General features: G+C 36.6%; 1 protein-coding gene across 7 annotated transcripts in view; it reads right to left on the reverse strand.

Annotated features, from left to right (window-relative positions):
• Positions 1–22,421, reverse strand: part of ZNF638 (zinc finger protein 638) — a 138,125-nt gene that overhangs the window by 64,496 nt on the left and 51,208 nt on the right. For 5 of the 7 annotated variants that reach the window (XM_075556986.1, XM_075556987.1, XM_075556985.1 and 2 more), the window contains exons 2-3: positions 6,756–8,259; positions 1,469–1,530 (exon numbers count right to left, since the gene is read on the reverse strand). In XM_075556986.1, the coding sequence (XP_075413101.1) occupies positions 1,469–1,530; positions 6,756–8,259 (1,566 nt within the window). Of the gene's footprint in view, positions 1–1,468; positions 1,531–6,755; positions 8,260–10,894; positions 10,987–22,158; positions 22,262–22,421 lie in introns of all 7 variants that reach the window. The other 2 variants (XM_075556989.1, XM_075556988.1) reach the window with 2 other exon arrangements.

A 22,421-nucleotide genomic window follows, 5' to 3' on the forward strand; every position in this document is an offset into this window, starting at 1 on the left:
TCTAAAATCTATTATTGTTGTTGACCTTTCCTGTAACAAAACATTAACTTACAATTACAGCGCCTGCTGGCCCTGCATTATATTTCAGACTTCATTGTTCTCTTATGCTCCTTGGATTATTTACTCTGGCTCATTAAGAAGCTAGCCTGGAAAGCTATCATGAACAGTTTCAAGCTTATACCAAAGAGGTAAATCTGATCCTAATTATCTGATAGTTTGACAGCTCTTCAACTTATACAGGATGATGAGAAGTCAGTAACAGAATTTGAAAATAAACACTAGTTCCTCCTATCCTTTCACTGAGGCCAAGGACCCATTACAAAACATCTTTGCAAATGTGAATGCTTATACTTGGTCCAGAAACAATAATATATTGTACACTGGATTCAAGATAGCCTATCTTAAAACAAAGGGAAAACAACTGAGAGTGATTGAGCATCTTCAGAACAATTAGTGGAAACATGGTATAAAGGTGGTTTTCATTTTCCTTTTGAGTTATTCTAAATATTACTGTACAGAGCTGTTAATGCCACTTTTTAACTTTAACAATTGCCCTAAATATTGCCATTTAGTGCATCAAACAACATGTCTTTGGCATATTAAACGTCTGCTTTTTGTACATCTAATTTAATTTTTTTAAATATAAATTTTGCTTTAGGTTCAATGAAGACTGCTAATGTGTTGTATACATACACAAAGTTTGTTTTGTTGGAGGAAAGTCTTCTTTTGTCAGAATTATAGCAATTTCAGGTCTCAATGTTTTGTTTTTTTAATTTAAATAGGATGCAATTTAAAAATCCTCTGTATCAAGGTGTATGCAAAATGTTGATGCAGTGCATCACAAAACAAAAGTTCATATTTAATGAGTTGCTTTATACTGTACTCTTTGTGCTGATTTTTTGAAAAATTAAGATTTAGATCTATTCTGAAACTTTTCATTTTTTAAAATAAAATGCTACAGGTTTCACATGATTTATTTTTAGCTATCAAGATTGCACTATGATTTTAGATTCTTGTATGATTAAAAAAACTTTGTAGTAATTATTAAATTTACATTTACAATTAAAAAAAATAAAGAACAAAATGAAAAGCTACAATGGCTGCCATAAACCCATCTGCCGAAGAACATGTGGTTACCATTCTGGTGACCTTATTTCATACTCCCCCTTTGAAAAAATATTAAATATATGCTTATCAAATTAGTATTTTAAACAGGCACTGACTTTCTAGAAAATACTGTTCTCCAAAGTAGACGGCAGCAAAATAGAGGAAGGCTCTCAATGAGGTGGACTGATTGACGCAGTAGCTACACCAATGGGCTCAAGCTAAGAACAACTGTGAGGATGGCGCAGGACCAGGCAGTGTTCATTCTGCTGTTGCTATGCGTTATAACCTATAAACATCTAACATTAGCTTGTAAATGTGCCATCTATCAAAAAAGAAGTGGGGGATGGAGGCTTATTCTTACTGTTGATGTAATTGTCGGCAGCTCTCAATATGAGTTGATGTATTTTGATGCTGAATCCAATCCTATTGAAAGAGAAAAATGCTGAAATTAGAATATTCTTCGTGTTGATTAATGAATTAGGCTGTTAAACAAATAAATGCACTTAATACCATAACTCAATGAGCTCACTTTAAATATTTTAGCATTCAAAAATACTTAAATCACATATAAGGGGCGCTTTAAAAATTCCACAGGCAAATGGAATTAAAAAACAATGGACTATCCCCACAAACTTACTGAAGCCCTTCATAATTTAAACTCAGAAAAATATTAATGGAACAGAAAAATAAGCAATTGTGAACATTAAATCAACATTCCAGAGAACACCAAAAATTTTATAAACAAGCGCCATGTGAGAAATGGGATCTTTAAAATATAAGGTTTCAGTAAGTTATACCTTTAGAGTTCAAACTAATAATGTCAATTGTAATAAAATAAAAACTCTCCAACTCTTCAGCTAATAACATTCTAATACTATCCAGGCAAACAATAAAGTTTGTAAAAAAAAATTAGACACTCCAGCTGATCAAATCTAGTTTGTTTTCTAACTGAAGATTTTAAGAGCAAGTAACACCATTTACAAATAAAGCTTCACAATTAACAAAATCGTTTCTCACACGCTACAAGCAAATCTTCCTTAAAATTAACATCAGTACTCAGATATAACTCCTGAAAGACAGATCTGAATTGGAGGAAGGGAGAAGCCAGTAGATGTAGGTTATGAACATCCAGCTTAATTATGAACCTAACTCATATAGCCTATATTAAACATTAAGGCCTATACAGTGGTTTATAATAACAAAAGGCACTACTTTGCAAAGAGCATCAAATTATTATCCCTATATTATGTTAAAGATGTTTTAGTGCATCTCAAACTGTTTCAATTTTTTATGCACAGAAAGGTAGATACCATCACTATATACTATGATGTATTTGACTGCTGACATTAGATACAAATTGTACCTAACTTTTCCAATTTGCCTACAAATTCAATTTATTGGCTGACTTAGGAACAGAACTCATTTATAACCTTGGGACTGCCTATAGATTTCAGAGTCCCAAAAGTTAGCTCAAAGAAATGTGTCTTCTACTCAATGTATTTTGTTGAAGTAATTGGATAGGTAGAAAAAATAACCATACATTCCTGTACTTTAAAATTTTTGAGAAAAATGTTATTCTAATACCCATTTCAAATGTTCATTTTTATCACTGCTAAAGATGATCTAGCAGATTCCAGCATAAACTACAGTGAACACCAATTTTGTATTGCTTAGCAAGAATAATCTTCAAATAGGCACATGCTACTTGCAGTATTCAGCAAATTATGTACAAACCCCAAACTATTCCATTAGCCATGAAAATAGCCCAACCCACTACCATCAAGTTGATTCGGACTCATAGTGACCTCTACAGGGTTTCTGAAACTGCAAATCTTTACAGGAGCAGAGCCTCTTCTTTCTCTCTTGTAGTGGCAGGTGTGTCTGAACAGCTGATTTGCAGTTAGTAGTCCAATGCTTTACACAACAGCTCCACCAGGCTGAGAGCGAAGTTTGCACAGATGTAGTTACACAAATAGAAAGGGATTGGCAGTGAAGATTCCTTATAAATGTTAAGCTCAAGCTTGTTTTATTATTTGGATATTGTTTACATCAAATATACACACTGGGAAGAAGTAGGTTGATTGTGCTTTATTTGGACCATGAAATATTTTAAGCAAATATCCAACACTTAAAAATACCCTCAAATCCAGGTTTCCCAATTTTTCTTGGAAAAATATTAAGATACAATACTGGACATGTATCATACATGCCTTCTTTATATTAGGCATATTATCCTTCTAGTTCAACACACACATACAAAACACCCATGCTATATATTAAAAGATCCACTTCTCTCAATGACATTACTCGCTTTAACTGAGTAAATATAACTCAATGCTTTCCTAATTTCTAGATGTTCTTTAGCAATAACATCCATTGGATATGCATCCAAAGAATAGCAATGCTTATGGAGAGAAAAAAGTGGCAATTATCTTCTAAGTAGTTGTTCCAAGAGTTGCAGATTTGATGGACCCAGAATGAAACTGAAAATACCTAGCACCTATAACAGAGACCCAACTACCTCAAAAATTTTTACATGGGTCATTATTTCCTTGAACTCAATTATTTCTAACAGAATGATAAAATTCAGAAAGATACAGTATCTAAAAACAAGGACTGGTTATTGAGCATTCTGCCTTCTCTAAAGTCTTGAGTCCCAGTTCAGGAAAGAAATTTATTTCACTTTCTATTGTTGCCTTCCAAAGTACATCTTCGGTCTTATATAGACTAGTGGGGGACAGATTTGTCAGGTAGCACTTAGCAGGAAAAAATCTTAATTTGTAAACAGAAACACATGTATAATGTCATACATATGCTCTCTTGAGACAGTAAAGACGTATCACAGAAATAAAAAGGTCATTTGTACTATCGGAGTCCAAGTTCATCAATCCCTATCATTTGGCCATCTAGTATGAAGAATTCATAACTTAGATCACCCATCTGTTTGTGCTGTTAAGTTTGCTGAAGTGTTTTGCTGGTGGTTTTGATCTTGGTTTTCTTTCTTTTTTTTTAAATGGCAATCTCTCTAAGCTTAAGAGAGCCCTGGTGGTTTAACAGTTAAGAGTTTGTGAACTCAAAAGGTTGGCTGTTCTAACCCACTCAACAGCTTTGCAGAAAACAGACCTGACAATTTGCTTCCATAAAGATTATAGCCATTAGAACCTACAAGGAAGTTCTACTCTGTCCCATTGGGGTTATTATGAATAGGGATCAACACCATACCATGAGCACTAATGATCAGATAATTTTTTCTCAAGTTTTTACTGTTACTGTATGAATGCCAACTTTCACCATGTCACACTAGAGTAACTACAGAAGCCTCTAAATTAGGCATCCTAATCTATCCTTATTTCTATTTACCCTGCCCACTTCTGCCAAATTTGCCTCCATAAAACCTACTTTTCAACATGCCAACCAGAATTCACTTCCTCTCATTACAAGTTTAAACTCCTTAGGCTAGCTTTTCAAAGCCTGTATATTTATTTATATTGCATACACCACTCATTTCAACCACCCACTAATGCAATGCAATGTAGTCATTTCTCAGATTCTTTGCTCTCTATACTTTGCTGCTCCTCTTTGGAATGTCTTCCCTACTCCCCTAGGCCCATCTAAAGGCTGCTTGCTACTCATGATTCAAAACCTGTATCTTCCACCTACTTCAAAATGTCTTCCCTCCCACACTACTCTAGTCCAGACGACTTAGCATTTAGCCATTTTCACCATTTACCTAGACTATAGAAAGCCCTTTGATGGCAGGGAATACATTTATTACATTGATAAATATAGAGGAAATATTAAGTTACTAATGCTATAAACCTGAAATTGAGACAGAAATATTTAATATCTCTTCCCAACAGCATATTCAAACAAGAATTACAGAATCATCTGTTGCGCACTAATGTTTAACTTTTTGAATGTATAGTATTTTCCCCCAATGAAATAGAATAAACTGCTTAAGCAGAGGATTAAAATTTTATAGAGCTTTTTTCTGCCCAGAGTTAATATAAATCAAACTCAATCACCATGAAGTCGATTGCAACAGTGACTCTAAGAATAAAACTGCCCCGTAGGGTTCCCAAGGCTGTAGATCTTGAAAGACGCAGCCACTCTGAGTGGCTGATATGACCCACTTTTGGGGGGCAGTTGAGAGCTTAAATCATGGTGCCTCCAGGGCTCCTAGCACCAAATCTAGTTAGTCTTCAGTCATTTTTTAAATATTTAGTTAATAAATGTGTACCTTTTCTATGCTACAGAATAAAAATTAAAACCAAGTTCTTTATCTGGGCTTCAAACCATGACTAATTACAATTTTAAAATAAATGGTCATATGAATTGCTTGTGCTCACTCACAAGAACAGAGATTTCAATATTGTATTCAGTATGTAGACTGGACCTACTTATGGACTACAATTAAGTTCTATGAATTAGACAATTTATTAGAACTCAGCAAATATGGCTAAAATGAGAATTATCTTGCTGCATGATATGCAGCAAGGATGATTTCATTGGTTGGAGTTAACCTTAGGAGGTCTTGCTGGCAACAATGGAAGAAGAAAAAACAATATGAAGCTTATCAACTATATATAGATTTGTATATCAAAGTACACAACTAATGCAATAGCCTTGAACCAAAGCTTATTCCTATGGTAGATTCCCTCTTGATCCTTTATAATCTACTGCCAGGAAGCATATTTATACCTTAGCGTATATATATTTATACACCAATAACTAGAAAAAGTGGCTTCCAAGCATGTCATAAAACATACTGGAAAACCCTTGCTCAATTTGCACGTTAACTACCAAACAGTGTATTCTACGTGATGCCACTAATGTTCTCTTCGGCGCGTCTGCACTATGCAACTGTATGATCAAAGTATATAGGGTCTTTTTTTAAAGTTCTTTTTCTTAAAATTCCTTTTTAAATTTTTTTAATTGGGGGCCCTTAGAGGTTTTATAACAATCCATAAATCAATTATACCAAGTGAACCTTTACATATGTTGCCATCATTATTTTCCAAACATTGTCTTTCTTCTTGAGCCCAAATTTCTAGTTTACACTTTATTCCTACTTTTAACTGCTCACTCACATTGACTCAAATTTTTCTATGGACTAAGGTTATTTTAGGAAGCACCTTCTTACATGACATTAAAATCACTAGTCGGTATAGAGTCAGACATTATTTAAATCCACATTAATTGACTTTAGCCCAAGATCGGTAGATACACTCAAGGCTCTAATACAGTGTTCTCTTACAAGTGTGTAGTACAAATATGTCAACATCTTAGAATTGCCACACTAACAAATACGTAAAATTCTCATTTATATAAAGGTGACTCAGGTGACATAGTCATAAATATGTAGCTAATGTTGTATAAGTATCTTCTGGGATTCAACATAACTAATTCAAAATTCAAAATAAATGGAACCAATGTGAAATGCCCAGTAATAGAAATTCAGAAAATCTAAAACTCAATTCAGTACTTAGGCCAGGGCTACCAATACAGTACAACTAAGTATTGATGCTGAAAGAAAATTTATCTCTGCCATTTCCATAATGCTTAGTTGACACCAACATATATATATAAAATTTACAAGAAACTTAGGCGCTGAGTATCATGATACAGTGATCTTTAAAAACACTCACCTTCAAATGACTACATTCTATGTTACACAGAGAACACAAATGTGGAAATATTCTTGGAGACGCTGCATAATAATCATTCATCATAGAAGGAGTTGGAAGTCTCTTCATCTTCTGGGCACTTGAGAATTTCGGTAGCCATGATGCTTTCACAATCCCAAAAGGAGACTGAATGGGAGCGTCAGCCTCTGACCGGTAGTCTTTTTTATTCCCTCCTGACCCAACATTAGATGAATTGATGACTGGCTCACGAGGGACCCGTTCTCGTTGGCTTACGGTTGAAATTAACTCTGAAGAAAAAGACTGCTGGCTCACAGCTGAAGTACCAGACTGACTCGTCGTCTGGCTAACTGTTTGGCTAACGGGTTGACTTGTGGATTTTACAGGTTCAAGGGCTGACTGTCCTCCTGAAATGTGTATGCCTGACATCTTCGTTCCACGCTCAACTGGAAAATAGGGCTGATTATTGGAAGATTCACTGGGGAAGTCGATCTGTCTGAACACATCTTCAACAGGAAACATAGAGTTACATATCACATTTGACGAGGGAGCAGATGCAGAAACACTCTGCTGTGACTGAAATTCACTCTTGACCTCATCAGTTGGAATTTCAGGGTCATAAATGCATACTTCAAGTGGATCTTCTGTGTAGCCATATTTGCTTGCATGCCCATAATCAATCACATTTCTCGAAACGGCTTCACCACCAATTATTTCTTTATTTCTGTTCTGAGAAGGTAAATTAGGTAATCGGCGTCCCATTTTTCTCATTCTTATATCTCTCAAAATTAAGGGCATATTTTCAGGAGTTAACTGTTCATCGGGATAGCGACTGAGTTCTTCTAAGTCTTCATTAGATAATCCAAAACTTGCCAAGATACTTGAGGCACTCTCTTTTGTATAGCGACTTTGCACTTTAGGACTCTCCTCTGTAACCTGCGCTACAGAGCTCTGTTTCACTTCTACTGTCGCAGACATAGGAGCCTCATCATCCCACCGGCTACCATGAAGCTTCCCTTTCTTTTGTTGTGCTTCATGAAAATCCAATTTTTCTTTTGTCAATCTTGGATCAGTTCGGTGTTGAGTTACTTGAACATTCATTCTCTGTGGTCCCATATTCTGGTAAGATTCATGGCCAGCAAATCTGTGTGGAATTCCCCGGGCTCTTCCTGCTGCATAAAATCTTGGAAGTCCCATAGATCCAGGTCTCATAAATGGTCCTGGAAGCCTCATTCCAGAAGGGTTAGGCGCTCGTGGCCTCTGAAGTATAAAGTTTCCTCGAGGATTAAACCTGGGTCTCGACATGGCTATTTTCAAGAAAGCCTGATTTAATAAAGGATAAGGTGGTGTAGAACCATGTGAGGCAACGGCATTCAGCTGCTGAAGCGCCAACTGAGTCTTAATCTGAGCAAAGTGCAAAGGAGATGGGCCCAACAGAAGTGGGTTTGCAACGCCCAGGTTCAAGGAATTCACAAGTGGTGCGAAATTTTCCAAGAATAACACAAAGCTGAAAGTTAAAACACAAATATTAGATCATTTTAACATAAACTAATGCATGAAGTGGGTTCTATAGGCAGTGTCAAACATTCTGAAATAAGCCATCTGCATTTTATAAATTTTACTGTTAAGAACGTATGAGGTTTTAAAACTTCCCCCCAATTTTCTTCCCTGAATCCAGAACACAAACTTCAAGCCAGAGTTCACGGGCGTGCCATGCTGCACCAGATGCTGTCCAAGGTGCTGAGCAGTAATAACAACTTTTAAATAATCTTTTAAAAACTGGGGATTATTTCATATTTTAATTTTGAAAGAAAAGATGAAGACATTGAAATACTTGGAAATGATTAAACATTTAATGTGTGTCATCAGACTTTCAAACAGTAAAAACAGGAACTGTAAAGCTTAAGTTTTATGACTCATTTCCCTAAGACATTAAGAATTGGTCTTTTATATCCAATAAATTTCACATGCTTAGGTTTCTGCTATTACTTGCTTCCTTTAATATTAAAAACACGTTGCCAATAAGTCAATATGCAGTTAACAGAATTGGTTTTAACATAAAATATGTAACAAAACAGTCATCCTACTCTTGGACTCTCTCCAGTGAAAAAACCGAAAATAAAAATATGTATGGATAATAACAATGACTAACTTTACTCCCAAACAAGTCAAAGCCAACCCAGTCAAAGTAATTTTATGAATTGATTGTTTCATTTAATTCTTTTATTTTAAACATTTTATTAGGGACTCATACAACTCATCACAATCCATACATACATCAATTGTATAAAGCACATCTATACATTCTTTGCCCTCATCATTTTCGAAGCATTTGCTCTCCCCGTAAGCCCTTTGCATCAAGTCCTCGTTTTTTCCCCTCCCTCCCCGCTCTCCCCTCCCTCATGAGCCCTTGATAGTTTATAAATTATTATTTTGTCATATCTTGCCCTGTCCGGCGTCTCCCTTCACCCCTTTCTCTGTTGTCCGTCCCCCAGGGAGGAGGTCACATTAGATCCTGTAATTGGTTCCCTCTTTCCAACCCACTCACCCTCTACCCTCCCAGTAGAACCCCTCACACCCCTGGTCCTGAAGGTATCATCTACCCTGGATTCCATGCGCCTCCAGCTCCTATCTGCACCAGTGTAGATCCTCTGCTCTAATTCTTACAACTTACTGAGAAATGGTCAGTTTTACAGAGGAAGATAGTAAGCTCAGAAAGGTTATGTAATTTTTCCGGAGGTTACAATGCTAGTAAGTGGATGGGTCAGGATTTACAGTTTAACTATATGAATTTGCATTTGGCTCCTAAAACCCTGCTTTTAGGTAACTACGAGCAGTTAAGAACAAGACTATAACATTAAAACTGCTTACTGCCCCGCCTACCAGCATGTAGCACTCCCCACTCCAACTTACAGCCACATTCCTTTTCTTTATGTTCCCAGAGATTAAGCTCGGACAAGATTCCGAGTGGCACAGTGGTCGAACTGCTCAGCTGCTAACTGAAAAGTTGGCCGTTGGAACCCACCAGCTACTCTGCTTCCAAGGACGTGGCAGTTTCATTAAAACTGCACACCTGGAAGCCCTATGGGACAGTTCTACCCTGATCAACAGTCACTGAGTCAATCAACTCCACACAGCAATAAAGTTTGGGTTTTACATAACCCTTCTCTGACAGAAATGTAGGATAAGAAATATGAGATCTACGGAAAGATCTTGAGATCTGTAGAAAACCCACATTAGAGTTACTACTATTTGATGATCCTTGTGGTCTACATTACAATTTCACTTATAAACCAAAATCTCCTCCCCGCAAAATCCACTGATATATGAACCCTCCATGACAACAGTACAGAATAGCTCGAGTGTTTCAAAGACTGTAAATCTTCCCAGAAGCCGAATACCACACTTTTCTCCAGGGAAGCTTTGAACCAGACCTTTTGGTTAGCAACGGAAGACTTAAAAGCACTCACTACCAGGGCTCTTCTCACTTTCACCTATAACTCTCCTACATAGAGTGAAATCCCTGAGGACCAGAGCTCAGAGGGATTTGCCTTTCTTTTCCAGGTCTTGCCAATTTTCAATCCTTGATGCGATGCAACCTTACCACTTTTCAACATAGCTCCTTAGTGTAAAACAGTTGCTTTCCTTCTTTAGCAGGTTATACAAGTTACAAAGTTCCTGCTTTCAAAGAGGTTACTGTAAATTTTTTCTTATACATAATGTAAGTAAAATGCTAATCTGACTGGCCTTTGCCTATTTCTGTCACATTACTTCTGTTTAAAAATCTACAAAGTATCTTATTCTCTTTGCTCCTTTGTTTTAAGGTCAAATAGTTAATCTCTAAGATTTCATTTTAATTATTTTATTTCCCAAGCATAGATATAATCATACTCTATTACAAACAACCCTCAAATTGTCTATTAACTCATTTAAATGATCAAAGAAGAAATACTCATTATTCTTAAGCAAACTGTTTATGTCCTACTTTCTCCATTTGGTTAAGACACCTCTCCCCTAATTTTAGGTGCATACTTACCTTACTCTCTGCCATCAAATCAGTACCAACCCAGTGACCCTATAGGGCAGAACTGTTACTGTGGGTTTCCCAGACTGTAAATCTTTATGGGTATAGAAAGGCTCACCTTTCTCCTTAAGAGTGGCTGATGGTTTTGAACTGCAGACTTTGCAGTTAGCAGCCCAATTTGTAACCCAGTATGCCATCAGAGCTCGTTTCCTGCCCATGTTAAGAGAAAAGGTACAGATTGCATTCAGTCACGTAATTACTACATGCAATTGTGAAGAAGTGCTGCAAGTATCCAAATTTTAAGATCTTTAAGGGTAAAAAGTTATCCATGCATTTCCTAATGTGCCTAGCACTGCAGAGCAATTCTTTACAAACTGGATTCTACAGAAGATCAGCATCCTCTATGACTGTTAACACAAAGGAGTTCCTTGGGCAAGAAAAGAACTGCATAGGCTGCCAATCTTACAGGTACACATGGCTATTAGCACATTAAAGGCTCTGAAAAATGTTATCAAAATCTTTTTGCATCTGCAACCCCAAACCTGAGACTTCTTTTATTCATGTCTCCAGAGATGATATTAGTAAAGCGCAATGATCAATCTGAAGAGGACCTTGAATTATTACAATACAGTAGCAATGTCCTGAACTCTTGGTTCAATGGTTAAAGTACTTGGCTGCTTACTCAGAGGTCAGCGATCTGGTCATACCAGTGGTTTGGTTGGAGAAAGATATGGCAGTCAGCTTCCATGAGATCTGCAGTCGTGGAAACTGTAGGGAAGTTTGACTTTGGCATGGGTTAAGCACTGGGCTACTAAACAAACCTTGCCGTTTAAAACGATCGGCTGCCCTGCGGTACACATGAGCTTTCCTAATAATAAAGATCTACAGCCCAAGAAACCCAAGAGGGCAGCTCTATTCTGTCTTGGAAGGTCGCCAGGAGTTAGAATTGACTTGTGAGCAGCAAGTTTGGTTTCTTTGGTTACAGGGTCGCTATGAGCTGACCCCTGGATGGTAGTGAATTATATCTGTATTGTGTGGTCACTGAGTATCAATACTGAAAAGGCACCAGTCTCTTACAAAACATACTGGAATACTCATGGACACAATTCTCCTGGTTAAGAAATAAATGTCAATCATAAATAATCAAAGGTTTGACTTATTTTAGAAGCCTTAAAAAATCATACTGGATCATTAGTCTCATCACGGTATCTAATATAATGACAGAGGTGAGTAAACTAACATTCCTAGCTCTCCCAAAAAACTCTCTCCCCCTTGTCTTGGATAGTCAAATCACAGCCTGTTCAGACAATTAGTTAACATTTCAATGCACCATCTGCAATCCAGATAGAAAAGTGCCACTCTGGACATTCATATCATGGGACACCCACTGTTAAAGCATATCTTCTTTTAGGTCTCTCTTCCAGCAAGCTCCTTGTCTAAGAATAAGTTTCTTTTATCCTCTTGGAGTTTAAGCCAACACTTCTAAAACATACCACAAGACTTCTTAATTTCAAAATTATCCATTTTGCATGTATCAAGCTTTTTTCCCCAACCTAGTATCATTTCCAAAAAAAGTAATCCACTGATAATTTCTAGTCCCAATATAGATATTTCTGACAAAGTGTCTCATCAAAGAACCATCATTAAAAAAGGAATATGATTAATTACTTTAAATGCTACCCAAGTTGACACCACCTCCACAAAGGCTTACTGATAATCACACCATTATGATCTATAGGGTTTTCACAGGCTGATTTTCAGAAGATTGTGAGACCTTTTTTTCTTAGCCTGTCTCTCTAAAGTCTGGAGGCTCCTCCGAGACCTGCTAAGCACCAAAGCAACACAGTTTGTCATGTGTGGTGGTTTGTATGCTCCTGCGATGTTTGAAACTATGTTCCTGATATTTTAAATACATGGTAGACAGGTTTCAGCAGTTCCCTTACTATGTTAGGCTGGTTCTCTAGAGAAGCAAAAACCAGTAAAGTAAAAACATGTATTTTATGCAGTTGTAAAGGCCGGCAAGTTCCAAATTCATGCATCAAACATCAGGATGGAAGCTTCTCCTGACTCACATGGTTGTGGTGACTGATGAACCTAACAGGAACCAAAAGTCAGAGAAAGATGAATTGGATGAAGAATCAATCAGCAGAGGGTGAGCTTTGCTAGAAGATCCCTATATATTATATGGAGGCAACAGCCCAAGGAAACTCCCCTTTTAACTGCTTGATGCTCACATCATAACACAAGCTGGAGAATGACTATGTAGTATCTGCCCATCAATGAGAATCAGAGCCTAGCTAAGTTTACACATAAACTTAAGCAGCACACCTACTAAAACAGACTAAGAAAGGCTTTTGTGATCTACTTCCCAAATGGTAATTTTTTTTTAAAAAAAACCAAAAACCTTTTAGTGACATATTTACCTGATAAAGCAATGAAATTCTGGGTCGTGACAAAATATAGCTTCAGTTAAAGTTCACATCTCCCAAAGAACTACTTGACAAAATTATTTAAAGAGATAGATTTGATGGAGACTCTCCTTAATACCCACTCTTAGCTTCCTAATAGCTTTTAAATTTTCTTCAAAAACTATCCATCTTCAATCTTGATTCTCTTTACACCAATTCTCTTAGTCACCAAGGTAAAAAATAATACTGTATTCCCCAATTGAGCCATAAAATTTTATGTATTTCTGTCAATATTTCTAACATCTAGTTTCATTCTTTCCCACCCACTACAAGTTTTCATCATTCTATACCACAGCAGGTCTCCTTTCCAATTCAGGGCAGTTTTACTGTTACATTGGGTTGTTATGAGCTAAAATAAACTCGATGGTACCTAACCACCCCACCATCTCCATAGGAACCCCTAATAAACAGTAGTAAATAAAGCTCTTGCCTATAAAGTCTGCACCCAAAATAAATTAATAATCTAATACAGATTTTTCTGGTGGTGCGTTTCTGAGTGTTGAGACAGTGAGAAGAGATGCACCAAACTTTACTGTATGGAATCAGAACTGCACTGCTTATGTCAATTGACGCATTTTCCTCTATGTTTAATACGCTTCAGAAACAGGGGCTGTAGGGGCACACAAATGTGTACACGCTTATGGATAATCAAGCACTGTTATTGTGATGTAATGTTTCAGGAAGGAAGGGGACCCTTAATTTTTCTTTAGAGGTATTGACTGGTCAACCTGAAATCTCACATGAATTTTCAATAATTCTCCACAAAATTAAACCATCATTAACCATCTTTTTCCCAGACATATACCCATATACCTTACCTGGTGTTCCTTTGGTACTTAAAAATGCAGTTATAGCATAGAGTAATTAATCCAAGAGTCTCTTGAGTTTACAGTTATAAGACAATGAGTAATTATCTCTTTCCTGTTCCGACACTCTTATCTGCTAATCTTTTCTACCATGTACAGATTCACTTAGCAAATATGTAAAATTTTCTCCTCTCCTATCCTAAAAAAGGTATGCAAGTCAAAATGGTGAAGGTGCTCTGAGAGGAGAGAAGGGAGTATCAAGCAGGACATTAAAAGATGTGGTACTTCCAGGAAATGGTCCAAGAAAAAAGAAAGCAAATAAAAGTAAATAGAAACATTGTTTGGCAATATGAAGAACATTACAAACGTCACTGCCATTTAGGTGTCATTAAGTAGATAAAAAAATTTGAACAGAATGCCCAATCTCATGAAGACATTTCCCTGAGGACCACCCAACAATCTCATATAGCAGTATTTTGGTAATAACTTTCTTATAAACTGGCAATACTCATAAACAAGGGAGCTTCAAAGTTGATGTCAAAATTCCATTATCTTTTAGTTCTATTTTCTACCAATTTTTGAAAACCCCCTTTTGTCTTATTTCCATTTTTACACATATGTGCACCACAAATGAGTATCTTGCCATCCCAATATTCCTTGGGATTCTTTTTAAAACTAGAAATGCTGATTCCAGGAACCCAAGTGGAAGGCGAATTTTGAGAATGACGAGGGCAACGAATGTATAAGAGTGCTTTACTCAACTGATGTATGTATGGATTGTGATAAGAGTTGTATGAGCCCCAATAAAAAGATTTATTAAATTAAAAAAAAACCTAGAAATGAGAAAAAAATTGAGGATGAATCATAACTCATATGCTATTACTGACAGTTTTAATTACTGCTTTAGTGCAAATGCACAAGTAGTGAAAACAAAATAATGAAATTTAAGGGTAAGCAGGACCATGACATAATTACAGCAAGAACAACATTCAATACCCAGTCCAAATGTCTCAAAGACCTAATTGGACCTCTGCCCTCAATACCATTTGACAGCTTCTTTCATGGACTACATGGTCTAAATGTTCCCTCCCCTCTGCCTAAAGTTATTTAAAAATAGGTTTCCAAATTCTTTAATTAAACATACTATGCATATGTACTCGTGTATAAGTCGAGTTTTTTCAACACATTTTTAATGCAGTTTTTGTGGTAAAATTAGGTGCCTCAGCTAGTAATCGGGTCTGCTTATACTGGAGTATACACGGTGGGTGAACAATCTAGCCCCAAAACATTTGAAACCTGAAGTCTTTACAAAGTACACAAGGCATATATAGTATGCTAGCTTTTGTGTAGAAGAGGAAATACAATACACCTACATACTTAGACAACCGTGGCACGTGGACAAGTTAAAAAGTGCTGCTAAAGGTTCTAGTTCATACATGCACTCATAGGCAAACAAAATGTGGAAAGTCTCTGCGATCAGAGGATGGCTGCAAGTTCTCTCAAAAGTGCACTTGTCGGAATCCCTTCCCACACCAACCTCTGCCATCCGTTGACTCACACATACCCCCTAGGGGTTTCTAAGCCTGTAACTGTTCACTGGCATAGAAAGTCCAGTCTTTTTCCGGAGGGAGGGCTTTCGAACTCCCAACAACACGGATCACAACAATACTTGTAACCACTACACCACCTGGACACCTTAGGGTATCTTTAAAAGCATCAATCAAAATAGGGGCTTTCAAAGAGGATCTGCTGAGCCAGTTAAATTTAAGACAGGTCAGCTGAGGTTATGAAACGGCTTTTGATTTCAAAGGGCTATCCTGATAGATTTCCCCAGACACAGGATGATCATGGTGACTTAAGAGGAAAGAACTGCATGGGTAAGAAAAAGGCCAGGAATTGCCCTGAGGAAATCTTTTCCACGACAATGTGCTTGCTCATTCTTTGAATTTGGAAGTCAACCTACCAACATCTCATTGGAAATCGATATCTTATCCACTCTATTATCTTTAATTTTATCTCTTAAGATTTTTCCCAGAACTCAAGGAATGCAACTTGAGTCCACTAACGATGCCTAAAACTGCCATTTCGTGTAGCAAAGAAATTAGATTCCATTAGATCAAAGTGTCTGGGGTCCTAAAATCTTGTCTCCAAACAAGCAGCCATCTAAACGAGATGTCAAGTCCACATGGAAAAAGCACACAATCATCAGTCACAGGATTATAAATTATATAATCCTAAATCAATGGACAGATAAGTAGCAGAGGCTAAATTGTGAGAATCTACATTACAGAAGACTACTGATGACAGTGGGAACTCACAATACTTTTGTGGGAACTACATAGGAAATAAGCCTCCATGTTCTTCCTCTATCCATAATTGAGGGATGGGAAGGAAGTGGTTACTAAATAAAATGCATTGGAGAGATGAAACTAGATCAAAGGAATTAACTAACTTGGACAGTTAAAACTTTGTCAGTTGACCCCCCTCTGATGCACTCTGAACCTGATCTGGTTCTCAACATTTTCTGTATTTTTATTTGTTCATAGTAGGGTTTATCTCAGAGGTGTTATGTCATTGGGGGTCACCCTCTTTAAGTTGTGTAATATGCTTTTCAGTAAATGAAATCCAGGATTAATGAACATATAGGGACAAGTAGAATAAGTTTTGGGGGGAAGTGAGAGAGGGGAGGTAAAAGGGAGATGATGTGAAGGGAGTCCAGGAAGGGAAAGAGTGTTTGAAAACTGTGGTAACAATTATACAATACTGCTTGACATGATTGAACTATGGAACAATGTATGTATTAACTCCCAACTAATCACACACACACACAAACACACACACACACACACACACACGGTACCCAAGAAAACCTGGAATTTTTTCTCAACGCTACGTGTTTAAATTTTTTACAAAACCACCCTATCACCTTCAAAGTACTCTCCATTACACATAATACATTTGTCAAACCTGTGATTTAATTTAATCTGTTTGGATGGCTAACAGCATCTCCCTCGTTTGTTTTTCACCTCTTCTATGTGGGCAAATCACTGTCCTTTCATGTCCTTCTTCATTTGCACAAGCAAAAAGAAGTTGCACAGAATAAGTCCAGGAGAATAAGGTACATGGGGCAAGAGAGGCATGCTGGGGTCTTTTTTTTTTTGCCAAAAAACTGGCAGAGATGGTTGCATAAGCAGGTGCATTGTTGTGGTGGCAGAACCAGTGCCCTGTCTGCCACAAATCAGGCCTTTTTTGTCACACAATGTTATGCAATCTTTTCAGAAACTCTAAATAGAAAGTGTGATTTAACAGTCTGACCTGGTGGAAAAACTCCAACTGCACTAGGGAGGACATTTTCATTCATTTGGGATGCCCAGAAGAGGTTTGTTACCACCAATCAACATTTCACCTTTTTTGAAATGAGAAAGTTACTCGTACATTTCAGTTTTTCCCTTATCGCTATACTTACAAATTATGTTCAACATCACAGCAGGTTCTGTGGCATATTCCCTGAGCAGAAAACAAATTTTATAGCCACATGCTGTTCTCTTAAATCGGTCATCACAAATAATGAGGTTCAGATGAAACTGTTCGAAAAAATCCAGTGACTAACCTTCCCAGGCAACACCCTTGGGTGCACTAACTCAAAGCGAGTTACTCGATCCTCACCTAGTTGGGGGGTGGAATGCAAACTACAAAAGCTTTGCCAAGTGCCAATTCTGATTTTTTTGTGTACTCTCTTGTATATGTCTTAATGCCATTGGAGATTTCTTTGTAAAGGATTAGAGAGATGGAAACACTATCATAAGAAGTATATGCACCTACATGGAGGACATTTGTGAAACAATCATTTCCCACTTTTAATAAAGGTTTCTATGATTTGGTAGCAATACATTTTTTAACTCACACTCATGGGAGAGTGGGGATGTGTGAAAACTCCTTTGTTAGGAGCTATCAAATCATTTCTGATTTGCAGCAAACCTTGTTATGTACAAGAAAAGAAAACACTCACTCTGTTCTTTTGCCATACTCACAATGGTGGTCATGTTTGGACCAATTGTTATAGCCACTGTGTCAATCCACAACATCTGCTTATGACTATAAAAACAAACAAAAAAGATAAAGCAAAAGATGCTCTTGTCTACAAACAGTACTGGATATAAAGGACACAAAGGATACATTTGAAAGTACACCTTACTGTATCCTTTTGACCTTCAGCAACATGTTAATCTACCATTATTAAAAAAAGTTAAATCAAGATGAATGGAAAGCAGGGGAGGAATCTATTACTGGAAGTGATATTCCAAATCAGTATCATAACCTAACGTGTGTGGGGAATGAACTCAAGTAATTTATGAACATAATATTTTACCTACATATTTCTGGACTTAGGTGGATTTTAAGAAAGGGAAAGTACTCCAAATTGGTTTTGTTTTCTTTTTAGCAGTGGTATGAGTACAATTCTGAAAAGACTTTAGATATATGAGGCTGCTTCTAAATTTTGGTCATCAATTCTATTATTATTTAATTAAAAGATCATTTTATTGGGGGCTCATAGCTCTGAATTCTATTATTTTTTAATTCCATTTTTCCACGCAAAATTTTCAGGAACCTTATATAATGAGCAAAATGAGTAAATGTTTTGATCCTGTTGAGGATCAGGACTCCCACTGTATAGGACACATAACACAAAGTCTGGGCAAAGACCAGTAAATTATAAAAACCACAGAAAAAAGAAAAAGGAGTTCATAAGCCCATCAATCATTGCAGGAGGGTGGGCTCTGAATACAATCGTATGTGCAGAGGCACTGCTGGACTAGGAAAAAAATCACCATTTTTGTAGTCATCATACTAAAGATTGGTTTATAATCCTTATAACCAAACCACTGCTATTAAGTCAATTCTGACCCACCGTGACCCTAGAGAACAGGGCAGAACTGCTCCTTTGGATTTCTGAAACTGTAAACCTTTAAAAGAACATAATATCTTTATCTTTCTTCATGAGAGCAGCTATGAGTTTGAGTTGCTTAACTTGTGGCTATCAGCCCAACACACTTATTTGGATGAGTAGGACATAAAGTGCACTCCCCACCCTCAACCCAGATGAACGAGAAAATTGGACACGTAGACCATTAACAATAAATAAAAGGAGACTGACATCATGCACCTCTCCCCAGATGTGACACCCCGAGGACACAGTACAGCTTAAGTGAGTTTTCTGGCAAGCAATGTATAATCTGAATCGACATCAACAGGACCCATGAAATACAAAATGACAAATATCCTAAAAAGAGTAAAACAGAATGTATTCTTCACAAATGTCAACTTCACAAGATTAAACTATGGAAACATTCCACATTAAGGAAGCCTAAAATCACATGACAATTATATACAATACTGCTGGCAAATAAAGCTTACACTGAAGGGGGAGGGGGGGCTGCTATAAAGGACATCGTCAAATCAACTGACAAAGTAATCTAAAAAAGCAATGTGATGATTCTTAAATATACCAAAGTTGATAACTCCATCACAGTAATAAAAAGTATCTTCTTGTGGAGAAATATTCAAGTATTTAAGGATAAAGGCCAATGATGCATCTAAGTTACTTTCAAATAGTTTTATGCGGGGGAGGATAACTGTGTTCACACAGAGGAAAAGAGGAAGGAAAGAGAATCTCTGTCACCAGGGGTTGAATTCATTCAAAACTAGTTAATGATCCAATAGGTCATGTCCAGCATTGGAAAAAAGGACTATAAGAAAGTACGACAACAAGCATAAAATCTGCATCAGCGTTAAACATATTTTTGATCATTCTCTTTTTAGGCATCAAGTTTATGCCCCAACTATTGACTCTTAGTCAGTTTATTACACAATCCTTAATAATCTGATCTTTGGGGAAATTTCCACTGATTTGATGATACCCACCCTGTCAGGAGTGCCAATGAATGACTTCATGCCAAACTGGTTACTCCCATAAACAAAATCCAGTGCTATTAATCTGCCTTTAGAGAGTGTGTAGAAGTGTTTTTTATGAATTCAGACCTTCGATTGAGTGTTAATTCTAGTCTTGCTGCTGACTAAAATGTGATCATGGGCGAAATAGTTAACCCCAATTTTGCCACGTGAAATATTGAGCCCCGAACAGTACCATTTCAGAATATTGTTTATTTAACTAAAATTACAACTAACATGCACTGGGTGCGTAAAAAAAGAATAAACAAAATGCTTTATTTGAAAATCAGGTGTTTGTTCTTTTCATTAAGACCAGTAATTTCGGAAAGTTGCAATGTGATATAGAAACAGGAATTGCTACTTGTAGCTCTACTTCAGCATTTCCTACATTGAGATCATGCATTTACTGAAAACATTTAAAAATTCACATCATACTCATGGATTTAGATGTTGAGGAAGTAGCATATCACCAAAATGTATAAAATGCCAAGTTTTTTTCCTTGTCTCTGTGTTAACCATTCCTTGAGTTTTTATAATAGTGGTCTCTTATACTATTTGTCCGTTTGTGATTCACTCCTTTTGCTTGGCATAATGCCCCTTCAGGGTCACACAAAGAAACATTCTTTAATAGTTACTAGGGATTGGAAGGGGAAAGGAGAAAAAATGAGTGCACATGTATTGACTTGAGTGAAGAGAAAGGCCATGTACAGTAAAGCAGTGTTGAAAAAGAGTTGTTTCTCTTTAATAAGTAAATTACAAGGGAGGAAAGAAAGGTGGGTGAAGAGCTTATAGATTTACGAGACATCAACCCATGGCAACATGAACCTTACTTGAATCTTGACTCCAAAAAATCTATGTGTGGGTTTGAAAAATATGCACATATACACTGACTGCAAACGACATTCAAGGATGAAATTTATGAATTTAGGAGTAATAACAATTTTTATATTTTAGAGAAAAATACTGAACTCACATATTAATGAATATGTGATTTGTTTTAATGCTCCTCTTCTGTCTATAATTCCCTTCCCAACTTTTGCATGTTTAGTATTTTCCATAACAAGTTCTTTAAAAAATTCAAAACAAAGTTGGAAATATTCACTCATGAGTTTAAATAATAAGGAAATTAGTTGAAAGTTCAATAAAACAAAGACTAGAAATATGGCAGAAAATGCATAAACAATAATCATATTTTGATAAAGACAACCAAAATGTTTCTAAGGAGCACTCCAAAATTCAAGTATTTAAAAAATATTTTTCTTATGCTTCCTGAACTTTCTTTTCAAACTTGTTACTCTCAAATCTGATCGTTCAGCTGTTTCCTATACTTCACATTTTCCTTATACTTTTCTTGTCATCTTCCATTTTCAACCACAAACTTCAGACTAGATAATAAACTACATGAAAGAATACACAAAACTTAGAAACTGGGGGCATATCGGCCTTAGCTACCACTACATTAATTTCAAATGGAGTACGTCTAAACCATCACATTTCAAAATTCATTAGCTGTTCTTTGCAAAACAGCTCAAACTTTAGCCATACTAAGCAGCAGTTTAACACACATGTGCATTTTTGTTTTTTACCACAAACATTAATTTCCTATGATCAGTATGCACATTTTACGTGTGGACATGTTTTACATGAGAAAAACAATATAAAAACATTTTATTAAAAATTTAGACAGATTTATTCAAAGCTTGACCACTCAAGCCTATGGCCAGTAAGGCACCACTGGAAAGAGTACTATTTGGAACTGAAGGGCCTGTGTTCTTGTACCAGCCGAGTTCATTCATTCAACATTTAGGTATCAGATATATATACATATTGTGCATGCACCAGGCATGCATAAAGTTGATAAAGGCAAAAATATTATGAAAGATTAATGATCCTCCAGTTCCAAAAATTCTGTTTAGTCTTTAATTCCCTTAAGACTCTTCCTTTTTAATAAGAGGGTATATTCTACAGTTGTACTTTTTATCAAAACATGCTGCCTCAGTAAAATGTTTAATTAGAAAAAGAAAAGCTGCCTCTAAAGTGCACCATGTGTGCCAAGGATGCCGGCCTTCCTCAATTCTCACAACAATCCCATGTTAGAACAGCATTATCATTGTATTACAGGTAAAGAAACAAAAGTTCAAAGGGCTCAAATAACTTACCCAGCGTCACACACAGAATAAGAAGAAAATAGGGATTCAGATCCAGTTCTTCTGATTTCAAAGCCTAGTCTCTTGCCACTACACTATGTCTGATTTTCTTGCTCTATATAAAAACAAAATTTCCATAGATCACCTTTTTAGTAGCACCCAAGAAAACTCAACATCCATTAAGTACACAGTGATGGCCGAATGTGAGCTAATACATGACATGAATATATTCTGAAACACAAGAAAGCCAGGGAGTCTTGTTTTTGGCTGCTGTT

The sequence above is a fragment of the Tenrec ecaudatus genome, chromosome 8, assembly GCF_050624435.1.
Source record: "Tenrec ecaudatus isolate mTenEca1 chromosome 8, mTenEca1.hap1, whole genome shotgun sequence".
Classification (NCBI taxonomy): domain Eukaryota; kingdom Metazoa; phylum Chordata; class Mammalia; order Afrosoricida; family Tenrecidae; genus Tenrec; species Tenrec ecaudatus.